The sequence below is a fragment of the Hordeum vulgare genome, chromosome 2H, assembly GCF_904849725.1.
Source record: "Hordeum vulgare subsp. vulgare chromosome 2H, MorexV3_pseudomolecules_assembly, whole genome shotgun sequence".
Lineage (NCBI taxonomy): Eukaryota > Viridiplantae > Streptophyta > Magnoliopsida > Poales > Poaceae > Hordeum > Hordeum vulgare.
Window position 1 is genome coordinate 619,221,351 of NC_058519.1, and position 20,190 is coordinate 619,241,540.

Below are 20,190 nucleotides of genomic sequence, written 5' to 3' on the forward strand. Positions count from 1 at the left end.
AAATGATGGGGGACAAGGTGGGTAAGAGGACATGTCTAGCTGATTTACACTTCCAAAGTTGGCATCGCAGAGTAACTCCAATCGCCCGATCCAAACGATGGTGATTTTGTTCGTTTTTCGTCCGTTTGGGTCGTTCGTCGGTTGTGTGTGTGTCTGGTTTATGATTTGAGTCGGCAGCGCATCCAACGCGTCGATCCATATTTGTCAACGTGGCTGGCTAGCCGCCGGTTTTCAACAAATACAAATATTTTGCATATTTTTAAAAGCAAATGATATAACATAGTTTCACAACCGAAAGTAATATATAGCAAAGTTTTACAAGCCCAATAAAAAATAAATTGTCTACAAGATACACCTATTGATTGCCAACATGATCCCACATGTGCTCAACCAAATCATTTTGCAACTGCATATGAGTTTTGAAATCACGCATTTCATGATGAAATTGGGTGAACTGTGCAAACGATGCCGCTTCTCCGTCATGCTACGGCACCACAATATGACCCTGAAACTCAAACCCTTGATCGTGAAGATGTTCTGGGCGCTCATCCTCTACGATCATATTGTGCATGATCACACAAGCAGTCATCACTTTCCACAACTTTTTGGTGCTCCAAATTCTATCAGGACACCGAACTATGCCCCATCAAAATTGCAGAACACCAAAGACACGCTCGACATCCTTCCTAGCACTCTCTTGCTCTTGGGCAAATCGGTGATGCGGCCGGCGGCGTGGGTAGGCGCTTGGGAGGTACGGGAGGAGGAAACGGAACTGGGCGGCGCCGGTGACAGAGCTAGGAGCGAGGCGAGGGCTAGCTGTCGACGTTGTCGATATGGGTGGAAAACGACCAATGTGCCATCGACTGGTGGGTCAGGGATGGATAAAGCGTGCGTCGTCCGCGTCCGCTTTATGTCCGCACCAACCCAAATCAGGCTCAAAATTGGGTCAGGAATGAATCGGCAGGCGAACAAAAAGTGGACGCGCGCCCGTTTGGGTCGGCACGTTGGGTCAACTTTTTATTCGCGCGGATCCAAACGAACTGCATAGGACGAAAATGATCGTTCCGTTGGAGTTGCTCTCAGTTACCATCCTCATCAGAAGATTAAATAAACAGAATAAACCATGTAACATATGTATAAATAGAGGGTAAAAGGTGAAACTAACTTCAATTTAATTGTATGCTTCTCAACTCTGTGTCCAAGACTTTTGGCATTTTGTGATTTTCGGCTTTATGAATCATCACGACATTGTACATATAGATATAGTAGATGTTTTAAAACTTGCGGCTAGTGATATCAAGGTCTGCTTTGACGGTGAAAAGTGGTCCGTGATATTATGGAGCTATCATGAACTGGAGATGACTCGAGGAACCGTTTTTGTTCTAGTGTGGAATATTTTATTGCATTCTCAGAAACATTTGAGTAATGCACCATCCCCTGCTTGTTTTATTATATTCCCTTCATTTATAAATATAAGTCGTTTTAGAGATTCAATAAAAAACTACTACAAAACAAAATAAGTAAATCTACAATTTAAAATATGTGTATATATCTGTACGTAGTTTATATTTTAAGATCTTTAAAAATTACTTATATTTAGAAACGAAGGAAGTAATTACTCCCTTTGTTTCAAAATATAAGTCTTTTAGAGGTTTTACTAGTGAATTACATACAAATTTATGTAGACATATTTTAGAATGTAAATTCAATCATTTTGCTCGGTATGTGGATCCCTAATAAAATTACTTAAAAGACTTATATTTAGAAACGGATAAAGTAATTATAACAAGTTCTGTATGGAAATGCCCACTAAAGAGAAAACCTATTTGATTGTCTCTTGGCCAATATCAATTTTTAGAAAGAAAAAACAAGAATCCCCTACACCCTGAAAAAAAGAGTATCTCCTCTAAAGAGGGTCATCCACACGGATAAACACTCAAGCCGTCACTGGACTTGTTAAGAGAAACATCTGCCATTTCTTCACAATCACCGCTAGAATGTTAAACAAATGTAATCTGTCACACCATACTTTCCATTGCATAAAATAAAAATTAATCCTTTTGTTGTAATCACCCCTGTTTTGATAGCCTGAGATGCCCGCTCGTGAAATAACCGATCCATGCCTTCATACAACTACTTGGGAACTTCCCCCCAAGACGATACCAAGGAAGCTACAAATTTACGTCACAACTGTGATGGTCGGCCCACAATACATGCCGGTTCTCTTGAAGTGATCACCACCTTAGAAAATGTTAGACGACAAGAAAGAAGCATAATCCAAGCCGTGCAAAAAAACATCCCGATGACCGGAATTCGGTGATTCCAATTTCCCTTCCATTCAAAGGACCGAAATTTCCATTTGAATTTGATTGAGATCTAACTAATATTTTGTTTTATAAACCGAAAGATAATTTATCACTATGTGCCAAATTAATAAGAAAATTAAAACCACGATCCCAAGTGAAAACTCAAGTCCTAATACACTACTAGTCCGGACTAATCTCCATGGAATCTTGCCTTCCTTTTAATCAGGAGAACTATACAAGCATCTAAATAGATGGCAGAAAACGTGAAATTTTGTCACAGTGCCTCCAAAGAGGCACACAAAATATGCAGACAGAGATAGCATTTTTGTTTGCACTGTGAAATCATAATGGACAAAATTGGACTTCCGGTCCCCCTAATTTAAGCCAGATGCATTAAGAACATGGGACAACATAGAAAATGATATGTATGAGCGACGACGCATACAACAACAAATGTTTTAGAGGGCCAGGGCCGGCCCTAGGCCATGGCAGCAAGTGCCACGGACTAGGGCCCAACCCGAGCAAGGGCCCATACCCTATACATGTATACTAATAGACAGTATATATTATATAAGAGAACAGCCCAGCCCATTAAGAAGGAGAAGAACGCACGAACAAAGTCAATCCCATCGTTTCCTTCGCTCTCTCCAACTCCCAGAAATACGCCGCCGCCAGCCGCCAACTCATCGTCTCCCTCCCGTTTTCTCTTCTTCATCTTCCCCAAATCCCATTGATTGACCCGATTTCCTAAGAGGCAACGACCCTAACTCCCCAAGATGCTTAACCTGCTTAATTCCAGCCTTCCAAAACCAGGCAGCCAGCCGTGGCATTCTAGAGCAGCAGGCCTCACTGTGGAGCAGCATGGGATTTCTACTCTTTACTCCAAGAGACAAAGCACGTGATTCAAGAAGACAAGCAGTCAAGCATTCAGTTAGGGACCCTGCAAACATTCAGATTTAGGTGTTCTCTGTCCTTTTTTTTTCTTCTCTAACCATGTTGCAGAAAAAGCATTTATCTGGTTGTGCGAAACGAAAAAAGAAGAAAACTAGTGATGAATTCATTGGAACTCAAAAGGGTGCTATTCATAAATTCGACTCCCCAAGATGCTTAACCTGCTTAATTCCAGCCTTCCAGAACCAGGCAGCCAGCCGTGGCATTCTAGAGCAGCATGCCTCATTGTGGAGCAGCATGGGATTTCTACTCTTTACTCCAAGAGACAAAGCACGTGATTCAAGAAGACAAGCAGTCAAGCATTCAGTCAGGGACCCTGCAAACATTCAGATTTAGGTGTTCTCTGTCCTTTTTTTTTCTTCTCTAACCATGTTGCAGAAAAAGCATTTATCTGGTTGTGCGAAACGAAAAAAGAAGAAAACTAGTGATGAATTCATTGGAACTCAAAAGGGTGCTATTCATAAATTCGACTCCCCAAGATGCTTAACCTGCTTAATTCCAGCCTTCCAGAACCAGGCAGCCATCCGTGGCATTCTAGAGCAGCAGGCCTGACTGTGGAGCAGCATGGGATTTCTACTCTTTACTCCAAGAGACAAAGCACGTGATTCAAGAAGACAAGCAGTCAAGCATTCAGTCAGGGACCCTGCAAACATTCAGATTTAGGTGTTCTTTGTACTTTTTTTTTCTTCTGTAACCATGTTGCAGAAAAAGCATTTATCTGGTTGTGCGAAACGAAAAAGAAGAAAACTAGTGATGAATTCATTGGAACTCAAAAGGGTGCTATTCATAAATTCGACTCCCCAAGATGCTTAACCTGCTTAATTCCAGCCTTCCAGAACCAGGCAGCCAGCCGTGGCATTCTAGAGCAGCAGGCCTGACTGTGGAGCAGCATGGGATTTCTACTCTTTACTCCAAGAGACAAAGCACGTGATTCAAGAAGACAAGCAGTCAAGCATTCAGTCAGGGACCCTGCAAACATTTAGATTTAGGTGTTCTCTGTCCTTTTTTTTCTGTAACTATGTTGCAGAAAAAGCATTTATCTGGTTGTGCGAAACGAAAAAAGAAGAAAACTAGTTATAAATTCATTGGAACTCAAAAGGGTGTTATTCGTAAATTCGACTCCCCAAGATGCTTAACTTGCTTAATTCCAGCCTTCCAGAACCAGGCAGCCAGCCGTGGTATTCTAGAGCAGCATGCCTGACTGTGGAGCAGCATGGGATTTCTACTCTTTACTCCAAGAGACAAAGCACGTGATTCAAGAAGACAAGCAGTCAATCATTCAGTCAGGGACCCTGGAAACATTCAGATTTAAGTGTTCTCTTTCCTTTTTTTTCTGTAACCATGTTGCAGAAAAAGCATTTATCTGGTTGTGCGAAACGAAAAAAGAAGAAAATTAGTGATGAATTCATTGGAACTCAAAAGGGTGCTATTCATAAATTCGTTTAAAAAAAACCACTGCCGAGAATCCAGAGGTATTAACTATTGGTAGTGTTGGAGAACAACAATCTCATGAAAACTTAGTTTGAGGAAAATGTTATCATTGAGGATTCTACAAATTTGGGTAGCCATGAGAATGTATCTAATACTGAAAATCCTAAAGAGGACGACCAAAAAACTTCTAGTTTAGATATTTTTGACCCTAGAACTTGGGAAATTCTTCACAACAAATCGAGAGACATTCTAATAGAGAAAGGGCCTACAGGGGATTTAAATCTTTTGTATCATCCAGATGAAAATGGCAGGCATTTTTCAAATGTGTACTACTCAAGAAATCTAAGTAATGGGGAGGTTAGTGATAGGAAATGGTTGGTGTACTCTAAGGATGCGAATAATGGTTCTAACATGAAAGGAAAACATCAAGGTGTTAAAACATGTTTGCTTGAAATAAATCCTAGAGCATTGTACATGCCATGTTCGTGTCATAGCCTCAATCTTACACTTTGTGACATGGCAAAATCATGTAGCAAAGCTTTTACTTTCTTTGGAGTTGTGCAACAAATTTATACACTGTTTTCGGGTTCTACTAAAAGGTGGGAGGTATTAGTTAATAAAGTTAAAGATCTAAAGTTGAAACCTTTGTGTGATACTCGTTGGGAGAGTCGGATAAAAAGTGTCCAAGCTATCCGATATCAAGCTCCTCAGATATTGTTAGCATTGTTGGAATTGGAAAGAACTTCTACTGATGATCCAAAAACTAAGAGTGATGCACATTCTTTGGTTACCGCACTTAAGAATTTTGAATTTTTACTTGGTATGGTCATTTGGCATGATGTCTTATTTACCATAAACGCTATAAGTAAGAAGTTGTTGTCTAAGTTTGTTTGCATTGACATTAACCTTAAGCAAATCGAAGGTGCGATCTCATTTTTTTAGAATTACATAAATGATGGTTTTACATCTAGTTTGAATATTGCAAAATCTATTGCATCTGCCATGGATATCAAACCCAGATTTTCGACAAAACGTCGTGTTACGAGAAAAAGGCAGTTTGATGAAAATAATGATGACGAAGGAAATGATAAAAATGCAGAAGCACAAGCAACCGAGGAGGAGTCGTTTAGAGTTAAATATTTTCTAGTCATGATAAATGTTGCGATTGCTTCACTAACCAACAGATTTGAGGATTTGAAGTCGTTTGAAAGTATATTTGGTTTCTTATTCAACTCCAAGAAATTGAAGTCTTTGGATGATAATGAACTTAAAAAATGTTGCACTAAATTTGCAAATACATATTCTCATGGTAGCTCGTCAGATGTTAATTTAGATGATTTCTGTTCTGAATTAAAAGTGCTTCAAATGACTTTGTCAAATAGATTCATGTCAGCAGATGATATTTTTGATTTTGTTAGAGCTGCAGATTGCTATCAAAATGTGTACATTGCTTATCGAACCCTCTTAACTGTTCCTGTTACTATAGCATCTGCTGAAAGAAGTTTTTCAAAACTGAAATTACTAAAGAACATTTGAGATCAACCATGTCACAAGAGAGATTGAATGGCTTGGCCATGTGATGTATTGAGAAAGATATGTTGGATAACATTGATCTGGACACAATTATCAGTGATTTTGCATCCAAAAATGCTAGAAGGTGTCATTTCTCTTGAGTATGCCATTCACTTCTTCTTTGTGTATTTTTCAGGTGGCTCTGATATTTGTTGATGCACGTTTGCAGATGGACTGCTAGAGATGGAGTTGTAGCTTCTTTCGTATTGTATCAAGAATTGAGAACAATGTATGTATGTATGTATATATATATATATATATATATATATATATATATATATATATATATATATATATATATATATAAGAGTTAAGACATGACTTATGGGTTGTTAAAGCATGTATCCTAATTCTATAATCATCTGATATATCTTTGGACCGTGGTGTATTAAGACCATATTTTTGCTATTGAAATGTACACTTCTCAGTCCAAAGTTTTTTTCTCCCTATTATATAGTGTAAGGGCCCATCTTTTCAGTTCGCACAAGGGCCTCTGGAATGCCAGGGCCAGCCCTGTAGAGGGCAATGCATACTAGCACTAAGTTAGAGACATGCTTCTCAACACAGCAATCCCACAGACAAAAGGGGCAAATGATGAGATACTATCATTTGCATGAGGATCCTATAAAAAAGGTCACTAAGAGATAAATGGGCTCTAAAGGCCAAAATAAAAACCTTGCATTTATTTTAGAGTTCAATGGTTGCCCAAGCAGGTGCAACTCATCACTTACCCCTGTCTCCATGCCCTCGGCCATCATCTTGCCAACGTGAATGCTTCTATGTCCATCATATCTATTGAATCATTGCGTCGAGTCTTCCGTTATGAGAAGACACGGAGAAAAAACTTGCACTCGCGTTGATGAAAAATGTGGATGAGGAAACAACGTCAAAGGTAATGTGCGCTTCCGGTAGGTCAAGCCGTGTTGCTAAGGCCCTCGGGCACGTAAACTGGTCGAAGGCGGCATAGTACCTTCTCAAGCCATTGCACTACGAAGTCTCGTGTTTCCATTTCATATTGACCGTTCCTTTCCCGTGTGTCCTACTCTTAAGCTATAACCTGATCCAATTTTTGTGTTGTTTTGCATTGCTTTTTCTAACAATTGATGACGAGGATGTCGAGCCTCAGTGACTTGAGAACTCAGGCAGCACACCTGATCGGTGGTCGTAATGAATTGTTTTCCCTTGCATTCTTTTCTACCGACGGCTAGTGTAATAGAAAAGGATGTTGAAATGACTCGTGATGTATATAGTGGATGCACTCGATCACTAGTGGTATATAAATGGTTGGTTTTGCAAGGTGCGGTTGCTGGAACCGTTTATTTGTTATCAATGTCACACCCACTCACACACACACAACTACTCCAAACACGAGCGCCTTCACATTGCGAGCTTGTGACAATTCATTCCTCATAAAAATGAAAGAGAAGACAACTACCAATATAACAAAACTAGCACAGAAATGAAATGGCATGTGTAAAAGACCGCACATGTATCATAAAGATTCTTGAGTTCAAGGCCCATCGGACACAACTAGAAACTTGTAGTGCACTTCTGGGCGGGATTTAGGTTTGGAAGAGCCCCATGTGAGGGGAGTGTTCAAATCTACCTTCCTCCAACAGTTTGAGATTACATTTTAACTGGCCGGCATCATTGTATCAAAACAGCGTTCGGTTTTCTTTTTATATCAACACACGCAGTCTCATAAGGAAGTGTGTATTTCAACAAAATATGAGTAGCATGTGCTTGTCTGACCGGTTGAAGATTCAAGATTTTATTTTCGGGTGCACCATTACAGGCTAGCTTGTGACAGTAAGAAAACAAAGCCCCATTTTGTTCCAGAAAACTGAATTGCATGGCAGGAATTGGCTAGAGAACACTAAACTAGAAAATGGGGGCCGTTCGATTTGCTGCAAAAATAATGAAACACTATGAATACTCCATCGGCTAGATTACACTAGTTCTACTGAAAAAGAAGCCATGGTTGGCAAGAGGAAGGAGATTGATAGAGGCGAAAAAGTCAAGAATGGCCACCATGCTGCTGGAAACGCAGATCAGTATTCAGTATGACTGATAAAACACACGCTTAAATTCAGAGAACGTTTCTGCATATAACCAAATAGAAACGCAACTCCCGCATTAGAATTTTGACCTCTGCACACTGCGTGGTTGAGACAGAAAATTTGGACCCCTTTCAGAAGAAAATAATAATAATCCACGCCAGTGAATTTCTCAAGCTGCAAACAATGAGGCGCGTAGGTTCGTTCCTGAAGAAATGCATCGTGTGACAGAAACAAAATCAGAGAAGATGTTTCTGTAAGCCCAGATATCATAACACCTGTAGCAGTTTCCTGTGATTGTTTCATGAATATCCGACGTTTACCTCAGCTACATCATTCCCTAACCTTTCTTGCTGGGAAGAATTTAACAAGCTCACAGAAACATATCGAGAGATGCATCCAAGACTGATTTCATTGCATTCATACTCCACTACTACACAGACCGACGGAACAACACGCGCACTCCGGCTGATGGGACAGCAGCCGGCGGAGACTGGACGGAGCAGCAGCAGCAGATCAGCCGCCGAAGCCGTAGAGGGTGCGGCCCTGTCGCTTGAGCGCGTAGACGACATCCATGGCGGTGACGGTCTTGCGGCGGGCGTGCTCGGTGTAGGTGACGGCGTCGCGGATGACGTTCTCGAGGAAGATCTTGAGCACGCCGCGGGTCTCCTCGTAGATGAGCCCCGAGATGCGCTTCACGCCGCCCCGCCGCGCCAGCCGCCGGATCGCCGGCTTCGTGATGCCCTGGATGTTGTCCCGCAGCACCTTCCGGTGGCGCTTGGCGCCGCCCTTGCCCAGACCCTTCCCGCCCTTGCCGCGGCCGGACATGATGGTGGAGCCCCGAGCAGATGGAGTTGAATGGATCTTGGATGGGAGCGGAGGAGGAGCGGTGGTGGCGGCTGCTGCTGCTCGGGAGTGAGAACCGAAGGGGGATTTAACGAGGGAGGAGGGTGCGGCCTGCCGCTGGATCCGGACGAAAATGGACGGTCGAGATCTCGATCCGAGGTGAGATGACGCGGATCGCTGACCTGGTCTCAAATTTCGTCGTCCAGTGAGGCGGGAGGCAGCTAAAAAACTACTACTCCGTATTGGGTTTTGCCGGTTCCAAGCGAGCCATTTGCCTTTTTTTTTTCCACGAAGTTCGTGTGTTCGTTCATCATCTGATACACTGAGGGTGCGCTTGGTGTAGGTATAAAATTTACAGGTGTATTTTACTGAGCATAGATGTTTTTGGACTGGAAATTAAACCGATGGATAGAGATCTGTATTTATTTTACAGATGTATTGTGCACAAAACGGTATGCCAATCAGGGTCTGAAAGTAATGACTTTTTTTTACCAAGGGTTTTATAGGTTTCATGGCATTGGAAATTGCCGACAACTCGATAGATGCATTTCCGTTATTGTCGGTACGAAATCATTTACTCTCTTGCAAGATGATTTGAACAAAGTCTTCCTTCTTTCACTCACGAAAAAAGATTTTCCTCCGTTTTGTATTTTACAAAGCAACCAACCGAAACAATCAATAATAGGTGCTGGACAGAAGCAGCACATTCATGCCTAAAAAAATGAAAGAAAAATATAAAAAAGAACAAATGCCGACAACGACAAATCGACAAAAATGAAGAAGCCTCGCAGCCACTGCGTCCACCAGAGATCTTCCACCAAACTCCAAGACTTCGAAGCGCCGGTACCAATTAACACCTCCAAGAAGGGACGCGACGATGACGACGATGTTCCCAAGGGTGTCCCCAGGTACGCGTCGAGGAGAGAGGAAGGGTAGCCCCCGACGCCCTCCACGAAGGTCCGACGGCGCACTCAGGCGCTACCGCGTCGGTATCGGCCAGACCGACCTGGATTTTTCCTGATCCCAACCTTCACCTCGGGAGTTTCGGAGCTCGCCACCAAACCGACCACCTCATTGCGCCAACACAGTCTTGAAGCTTCCACCGCTGTCTCACCACGACACTATGTAGTAAGATCTGCACAACGAAGAATAGGAGCCGGGACTTGGAGCAGCAGCACCGTCAGCACTCGGGAGGGCCTAACCTCCCCCATCACCGACGGGATCCGACCGACGTGACAGCAGGAGCATACCAAGCCACGGGCCCACACGCCCAGCTAGGGCCTGGAACACCCGTGAAGCTCCCGCGATTGCGTTGTAGAGGGCATTGCCATCGATGCCGTTGCTCCCCGTCCAAGACGCTCCACGACTTCACCGGACCGTAGCTAGCGAAGCCACGCCGACGCTGGCCCGCAAGGACCCTGATGGGGCCCTCACGGCCCAGATCTGGGCCTGGATAGGGCGATCTATGTAAGGATTGTTTACCTTACACAAAGTTCGTTCATGAAGTTGTCCGTTGCCTTGAGTTTACACTTTGGGTGGGGCTCGCAACTTAATACCAGCAAGATGTTTTGGATAGATATCTCAAGGTGGATGATTAGTAAATAGATGTTGATGAATAAACGGTCTACTTGTCTTGGCGTACTGTCCATTACTATTGAGCCTCTAACTTTCAAGTAGCATAATTAGCATTGCGGTGCGTTTATAATTATGTCAATTGCCCAGCTGTAATTTGTTTACCCATGCATAGTTGTTTATCGTGTTTTGGGAGACAGACATCACTAGTGAATATCATGTGACTCAAGTCCATATCACCACCATTGCTTACACCTCCATCATTTACTGCTTTCATTTACTTTTCCGTTGCAATCACTATCACTATTCCCGCTTGTGTTTTGATCATTTGCAAACTACAAGGCCGGAGAGATTGGCAACCTCTTTGTACTCATTGGGAGCAAAGTTATTTGTTGTGTGTGCAGGTCCACGTCTTCTGCTAGCGTCAAAGCAGCGGACACCTACTTGTTGATCCTCGGAGTTCTCCTGGTTTGATGAACCTTATAGTCCCCGTGTAAGGGAAATCTACTGCTAACTACATCTCTACCTTCCACTTGGGGTAACCAACGTGGGGCGAAAAGTATATCCATCAACTCGTCATCAAGAAAAAAATCTGGCGACATTGCCGGGGACTCCAGTCTTCAAGATAGGGGAGTTGCACGTTATCTTTTATCTTTGCTTTTTAGTCTTGATAGCGGAGGAGAAGCGGTGGTGGCGGCTGCTGCTCGGGAATGAGAACAAAAAGGGAATTTAACGAGGGAGGAGGGTGCGGCTTGCTGCTAGATCCGGACGAAAATGGACGGTCAAGATCTCGACCCAAGGACAGATGGCGCGGATCGCTGACGTCGTCTCAAATTTTGTCGTCTAGTGAGGCGGGAGGCAGCTCAAAAATGATTGGGTTTTGCCGGTTCCAAGCGAGCCATTTGCCTTTTTTTGCCACGAAGTTCGTGTGTTCGTTCATCATCTAAGGAATTGAAAGTAATGATTTTTTATCGAGGGTTTTATAGGTTTTATGGCATTGGAAATTGCAGACAACTTGATAGATGCATGTCCGTTATCGTCGGTATGGAATCATTTCCTCTCTTACAAGGTGATTTAGGCAAATTCTTCCTTCTTCGAGTCACGAAAAAAGATTTTCCTCTGTTTTATATTACAATGCATTCAACCGAAACAACCAACGATATGTGTTGGGCAGAAGCACCACAGTCATGTCCAAAAAAATGAAAGGAAAAAAATACAAAATAAACAAATGCCGACAACGACAGATCGACAAAAACAAAGAAGCCTCGCAATCACTGCGCCTACGGATCTCACAGCAAACTCCATGACCCCGAGGCGCCGGTGCCAATCAACACCTCCAAGAAAGGACGCAACGATGACGTCGATGTTGCCGAGGGTATCCCTTGGTACGCAACGAGGAAGAGGAAATGTAGCCCCCAATGCCCTCCACGAAGGTCAGACAACACTCTCACGCACCACCGCGTCGGTGTCGGACAGGGGAGTTTCGGAACTCGCCACCAAACCGACCACCTCCTTGCGCGAACACAGTCTTGAAGCTTCCACCGCTGTCTCATCACGACACTGTGCAGTAGGGCCTGCACAACGAAGAATAGGAGTCGGGACTCAGAGCAGCAGCACCGTCAACATGCGGGAGGGCCCAACATCCCCCGTCATCGACGGGATCCGACCGGACACGACAGCACGAGCATACCAAGCCCATGGGCCCACACACCCGGCCAGGCACTGAAACACCCGTGAAGCTGCCGTAGTCGTGCTGCAGAGGGCATTGCCATCGATGTCGCTGCTCCCCGTCCGAGCCGATCCACCACTTCACCGCGCTGGAGGTAGCGAAGCCACATAAGTATTGGCCCGTTAGGACCTAGATAGGGCCCTCAGGGCCAGGGTCGGGCCACCGACCACCGAGCGCCACCAGCCCCCCCTCCCCCCCCCCCCCCCGCCCCCCGGCCGCTGCCAAGGGCAGCATTACCACGATGCCTGCCGTCGGCCTGTGCTGCCAGGGCGCCGGACCTCCGCCCGCCGAGCAGTACCCTTCGCCGAACCCTGTCCTAGGTAGGGCGCTGCAAGCGAGGGAAAGGAAGACCCGTCGCCGCTGAAACCACCCGTCCAGATCCGGGGGCACCCTCTGGTGGCCGCACGGTAGAGAGGACGGAGGGGGCGAGGAAGGGAGGCGGGGGAGCCACCCCGGCTGCCGCCTGAGGAGTCGGCGCGAGGCGGGGACGGGAGGGTTGGGGAGAGGGCAACTCGACACGTAGTTTTCCTCCCAGACCGAGACAAGATGTTCCTTCTTCCAGTCGCCGCCTTCAAACACATGGATTCGCCTCCTCTCTGCATGCATTTTCAGCAAACGGTGGCAAGGAGGGGAATCCTTGTGCCTCATCTCCCAGTACTAGATAGGTTAGGTTTTAGTCCTTCCGGAGACGACGCTCGCACAGATGGCTACGCCTCATCGTGTAGTCAATTTTGAGCTTCAATCCTTCTTAAATTCATCCTTCAAAACGGATTAGATGGAGCTTCGACATAAATTCTTGTTGACTCATCGAAGAAGTGATGTTAGGATTTTTTGTCGTGCGTATTCGATGATGAGACTTGGTGTCAGGTTCTTTGGACTGATTTAAGGGTTCAACGGTGACGATTACGACTTGAGAGTGTTGGTCCCTAATGGCATATGCACAAGATATGTCGATTGTCATTGACATGGCCAGGCCGGATCCGATATGAAGGCATTGGTATCGTCGATGACAATGGTCGCTTGATGGTCCAAAGTCTTCAATACAATTTTTTATTATGTTTACGGTTATTTGTGATTTGGTGAACATTTGTGATAGATTTGAGTCATTTTTGTAAAAAAAATCCGCACCATGTCCCCATTCGCGTGGACAAAGACACACTAATTTGCTGATATTGTTATTATCCTTAGACGGACGAACACAAACTCTACATAAGTTTTCTGTCGCACAATGGCGAAGGTTACATCGTGACGGCACCGCAATATTTGCTAGTCGCGTCCAATAGGTATGGGACAGAGTCATAGAGAGACTCGAGGTGTGAGCTGCACAACAAAACCATGCAAGAGCATGGATGCAAAGACAGTCAGCACAGCATTGGCAATGGTGAAAGAACACCACAACGCGGTCGGCTCAAGGATATGTATTCTAAATTTATTATGTCATCATAGGAAGCACTACGTATCGTGCTAGCAACAGTCAGGTACAAACATCTCATGGCGAGTAGCCTTCATTTGGAGGAGGTTCTTGAGCATAAAAAGAATTGATAGAAACAAAACAAATCCACCTTCACACTAAAATGATTATGTGAGATGTTTGATATTATTGTAAAATATGTTTCTTCTCAAGTAGAAGTCCAATCATTGTATCAGTAGGCATGTACATCTAGATGCATGTTTTATACAGTTTACATCGCACATATATGTAATGACATTTGCAAAACAAGGAGAGGGAGAAAGTCTGGCCTTCATTAATTGTTGTAATATCATTAGAAGACAAGAGGAAAAGATAATGACAACTTTGAAGGAAGATGGTCACTTATGTTCAATATAGTTATCGAGAGTCTCGGTTTGAGGAAGATTGACCTCACCGGTAGACAATTCACATGGACGAACTCACTGCCGGTGCCAACATATGAGAAGTTAGATCGGGTCCTGACCAGCGTGGAATGGCACAGAAGTACCCGCTGGTCTCAGTCCATGCCATGCAAAGACCCATCTCAGACCACACACCACTCATGGTCGACTCTGGAGAATGTGATCATGCATGTAGGTAACAAAAAAATAAATTAATATTTAGAATTAAGTTGGTTCGAGAGAGAAGGATTCATGGATCTCATTGCTACCGAATGGGAAAGGGATGTGGTGGGTCTTCCAGTATGGAAAGGTGGCAAAACAAAATTGGACACTTGCATCAGTTCTTGAGAGGGTGGACCAAAACTCAAAGTGGCATTTACAAAGTGGAAAAAGAGAGTCTTATTCAGCTCATTAATAAGTTAGATGTGAAAGCAGAGTCTACACTTCTTAATATGTCAGATCGAAATATTAAGACTGAGGCTGAGAAGAAGTTGCAAACTCTTTTGTGGGAGGAGGAGATGAAATGGGCACTTCGAGCTAAGCTGACGGAGGTGGTTCACGGGGATGATAACACACAATATTTTCGGATGATTGCAAATGGCAAGCATCAGAAGAAGGAAGTAATTCAACTTGAGAAGGACGAGGGTACACTTGTAGAACATGAGAACCTAAAATTATACATTTCCGATTATTAAAAGAAACTGTTTGGTGCATCCGATGAGAATTTTGTTTCTCTGGATGAGAGCAAAACAGGCGACATACAACAGCTCAGTTCAGATGAGAATGAGGTATTGTCAGCTCCCTTTACTGAGAAAGTGGTGTTCGAGGCAATAGCACAATTGAAACAAAATAAGGCATCGGGACCGGATGGGTTTCTGACGGAATTTTATAAAAAAATGTTGGCATATTATAAAGGGTGATCTTTTGCCTATGTTCCATGATTTATTAACGACTAGTTACACTTATTCCACCTTAACGTTGGAACAATAATGTTGTTGCCAAATAAGGTGGAGGCTATTCGAGCAGTTTAGACCGATTTGTGTGTTCAATGTCAGTTTCAATTTTTTTACAAAGTTTGACACGAATAGGGAGACGCAGATAGCTCATTGATGTCAGTTGTTCTTCCCCTTGTAACGGCACCAGAAGAATGCTGCTAGCACTCTCCGGCAATCGAAACTAGAAGAATGTTGTTGACGGCCCACCAGCGCGTGGGATCGTAGCAGTTTTCGAGGGTAGAGTATTCGACCCAAATTTGTTGATCGCCAAACAGGAGGTGAGAGAATACTCTCGAGTATTAGCAGCTGAATTTGTCAGATTCAACCACACCTGAAAGATTAGTATATGCAAGCAAAGTAGTAACAGCAAAGTAATATGATAACAACGGTGTCAGAAACGATCTGTTGACACGGCAGACTATTTCTAACGATTGTATCAATGGCGTCAAGTTGCCTCGTTGACGGAAATTGTCAGTTCCCGTTAACGACCAGCGAACCAAAATTGTAGCAGGTAGCAGCAGTGTAACGAGAAATAGCAGCGGCAAGGAAAAGCACTAGTGACAGCAGTAGCAAGTAGCAACAGTAGCAAGCGAGAGTAGTAGCAACAGTAGCAGCATAGCAAGACAAGTAATAGCAGTAGCAGCATTAGTAACAGCAGCAGTAGGACAAACTCGTAGGCAATGGGTCGGTGATTTGTTTGGATGATATTCATCATGCAACGGTTATAACACGGAGAGATATGTGGCTAGCTCCCGTTCGTCAATGTGATGTAGGCATGCATTTCGTGTGTCGTCATACGTGCTTAGGAAAAAGAACTTGCATGACATCTATTGTCCATCCCTCCCGTGGCAGCGGGGTCCAAAAAGGAAACTACGGGATATTAAGGTTCTCCTTTTAATAAAGAACCGGACCAACACATTAGCACTTGGTGAACACATGAACTCCTCAAACTATGGTCATCACCGGGAGTGGTTCCGGTTATTGTCACTCCGGGGTTGCCGGATCATAACACATAGGTAGGTAACTACAACTTGCAAGATCGGATCTAAAACACACATATATTGGTGACAACATAATAATTTCATATCTGAAATCATGGTACTTGGGCCCTAGTGACAAGCATTAAGCATGGCAAAGTAGTAGCAACATCAATCTTAGAACATAGTGGATACTAGGGATCAACCCCCATCAAAACTAACTCGATTACATGATAGATCTCATCCTACTCATCACCGCCCAGCGAGCCTACAAATAGATTACTCACGAACGACGAAGAGCTTCATGGAATTGGAGAGGGAAGAAGGTTGATGATGACGATGGCGACGATTTCCCCTCTCCGGAGCCCAAGACGGACTCCAGATCTGCCCTCCAGATGAAGAACAGGTGGTGGCGGCGCCTCCGTATCGCAAACGCGACAAAAACTTCTCTTTTTATTTTTTCTGGGACGAAAGGGAACTTATAGAGCTGGAATTGGGGGCGGCAGAGCCGTGTGGCCCCCACAAGCCTGCCCACCGCCACCAGGGGGGTGGCGGAGCCAGGGCTTGTGGCCCACTGGCCCACCCCCTCAGGTGGAACTTGGCGCAGATATTTTTCATATTTTCCATAAATGATCTCCGTAAATTTTCAGGACGTTTGGAGAACTTTGATTTCTGCACAAAAATAACACCAAGACAATTCTCATGAAAACAGCGTGAGTCGAGGTTAGTTCCATTGAAATCATGCAAATTAGAGTCCAAAACAAGGGCAAAAGAGTTTAGAAAAGTAGATACAATGGAGACGTATCAACTCCCCCAAGCTTAAAACCTTGCTTGTCCTCAAGCAACTCAGTTGACAAACCGAGAGAGAAAGAAAAACTTTGACAAACTCTGTTTGATCTTGTTGTTGCAACTATGTCTAACTCATAACCAGAATTTCAGCAAGATCACAAGTTAACCACATAAGCAAGTGACACAAAGGTCTCACGGTAAACTAATATCAATGGCATAATCAGCTAACGAGCAAATAATAATGAGTTTCAAATACCAACACTTCAATCAAATCAAGTATGAAGCAATATGAATAGGTGGTATCTCGCTAGCTCTTTTTGAGACCGCAAAACATAAAAGCAGAGCACTTTCAAAGATCAAGGGCTGACTAAACATTGTAATTCGTAGCAACAAAGATCCAGTCATAATCATAGTCAATATCAATCAAAAGCAAAGCATAAAAATGACAGAGGTGCTCTCTAATTGGTGCTTATATAAGAGGAGGATGACTCGACAGGAAAATAAATAGACAGGCCCTTCGCAGAGGGAAGCATTGATTTGCAGAGGTGCCAGAGCTCAAGCTTTGAAAACAGAGATAATAATTTTGGGTGGCATGCTTTCATTTGTCAACGCAATGACCAAGAGTTCTCAATATCTTCCATGCTACTCATGCTATAGGCGGTTCCCAAACAGAAAAGTAAAGTTTTAACTCCTCCACCACCAATCAATCACACTCCACGGCTAGCCGAATCCTCGGGTACCGTCCATACTAACATCAATCCAGGGGGAGTCTTGTTTTACAGTTATGTTTTCGATTTAAGCGTGGAACTGGGCATTCCAATTACCGACCCCTTTCTCGTGAATGACAGTGAATAAACACATGTTGAGGATAACACTTCTAGCATGGAAGATACCAATAGCCCCCTGTCACCACATGAGCGGTTCAGGCATGCAAAAAAGATTATTTCTTGAAGGTTTAGAGAGTGGTACATGCAAATTTACTTGGGACGGCAGGTAGATACCGCAAATAGGTAGGTATGGTGGACTCTCATGGAAAAACTTTTGGGTTTATGGAGGTGGATGCACAAGCAGTATTCCGCTTAGTACAGGTGAAGGCTAGCAAAAGACTGGGAAGCGACCAACTACAGAGCGACAACAGTCATCAAGATGCAATGAGTTTGACCAACATTGAGTGCAAGCATGAACATGATATAAATCACCATGAACACGAACATCATAGAGGCTATGTTGATTTTGTTTCAACTACATGCATGAACATGCGCCAAGTCAAGCCACTTGAAACATTCAAAGGAGAATACCATCCTATCATACTACATCATAGTCATCTCAAAATCTATGTTGGCATTCAAGACAAACCATTATAAACTCTCAGCTTACTAAGCATGACATCAGAAACTATGTTCTCTAATTTGTCATTGCAAACATGGTTCTCTCACAACAAAGCTTAAATCTGGGTCGACAAGCTAGTCATATTTACAAAAATAAAATAGATAGAGTTCATACCAGCTTTTCAGTCTGAGTCACTTCATCATATATCATCATTATTGCCTTTCATTTGCATGATCGAACGATGTGAACAATGATAAGAGTGCTCGTGCATTGGACTAAGCTGAATCTGCAGGCAAACACAAAGGAGAAGACAAAGTAATATGGCTCTTTGAAAGCTAAACAGGTATGCATGCAAGAACCAATAAACATTGTAACCAATATCTTCTACCTTGACCCAAAGAAAAAGAAAACTATTTACACGGGAAAGCTCCCAACAAGCAAAAGAAGAAAGAAAAATCTTTTTGGGTTTTCTCAAAAGGACACAAAACAAGAAAACAAGAAAACGAAAATAAACTAGCATGGATAATACAATGGCAAAGTGTAAACACCGGCTAACAAAGTGAAAGCATAAGCATGAATGTAAAGTCGGTGAGAACACGTACTCCCCCAAGCTTAGGCTTTTGGCCTAGCTTGGTCTACTGCCATGGATGGTCCTGGCGAAACCCAAAATCATAATGGGTGTTATACGGGAGTGATGCAGCCGCTGCCTGAATAGCTGCCTCACGAAGTCGAGCAGCCGTCGCCTTCCTCTCATACTCCTTTGCCTCTCCTATGGTTATGTAGTATCTTCGTTTTACCTGAAAGTCAAAGAAAGCAGGAGCAGGAAGGGTAATATGGAAAGCGGTATAGGAGGGATCCATGATCTCTCTCAAGGAACTAGTAGCGTGTTAGAGCGACACGATCAAGGTAGGTTGTACGGAGAGGAGGGTCTTCTGGACGGATGGATACTCCAAGAAAATTTGCTAAGCGTGTAGCATAAACTCCACCAAAGAAATCCCCCTCACTGGCATTTTTATTCAGCCTCCTTGCTATTATAGCTCCCATATTGAAGCTCCTGTCACCTGTTACTGCGCTCTTAAGGATGCTAAGGTCGGAAGCGCATAGGTGAAAATGTGCACCCTTGCCGTTAATGCACCTACCTATGAAGAGGGAAAGGTAGTGCAAGGCAGGGAAATGGATGCTTCCTATGGTGGCTTGCGTGATATCTCTGGTTTCTCCAACAGTTATACTCGAGACAAAGTCTCTAACCGAAGATTTAGAAGGATCATTAATACTACCCCCATCGGGTATCTTGCAAATCCTATTAAAATCCTCCAGATCCACGGTAGGATTTATCGTACAGATCAAACAGTATGGATGAGTCACGACCAACTAAAAATTTAAATCTACGCACGAAAGAGGCAGTGAGCATAGCATACTGTTCACATTTATCCGAGAGAAATTCTTCTAACCCGGCATTGCGGACAAGTGTATCAAACTCATCCTTGAAACCTGCTTCAATCATGAACTCATCGGAAGGCCATTCACAAGGTTGTACCGGTGCGTCCCTTAGTCGGAAAGGTTCGGGCTCCCGAAAAGAAAGACGAGGACCCTTCTTACTTGAGGAACCACCATGAAACTTCCTCCTGAACATAGTTTCCTTTTTGCTGAAATTTTTGAAGTTCAAGAGAAAAGTGAATGAAGACCCTGTTGGAATTATGCCCTAGAGGCAATAATAAATATAGTTATTATTATAATTCCTGTATCAAGATAATCGTTTATTATCCATGCTATAATTGTACTGAA

At 43.6% G+C, this 20,190-nt stretch overlaps 1 protein-coding gene across 1 annotated transcript; it reads right to left on the reverse strand.

The window, feature by feature from the left end:
* Positions 1-8,586: 8,586 nt before the first annotated feature.
* LOC123427905 (histone H4) lies at positions 8,587-9,219 on the reverse strand. Its single transcript, XM_045112044.1, has one exon. The coding sequence runs from the start codon at positions 9,143-9,145 to the stop codon at positions 8,834-8,836; it is 312 nt and encodes a 103-aa protein (XP_044967979.1). The 5' UTR covers positions 9,146-9,219; the 3' UTR covers positions 8,587-8,833.
* Positions 9,220-20,190: the final 10,971 nt, after the last annotated feature.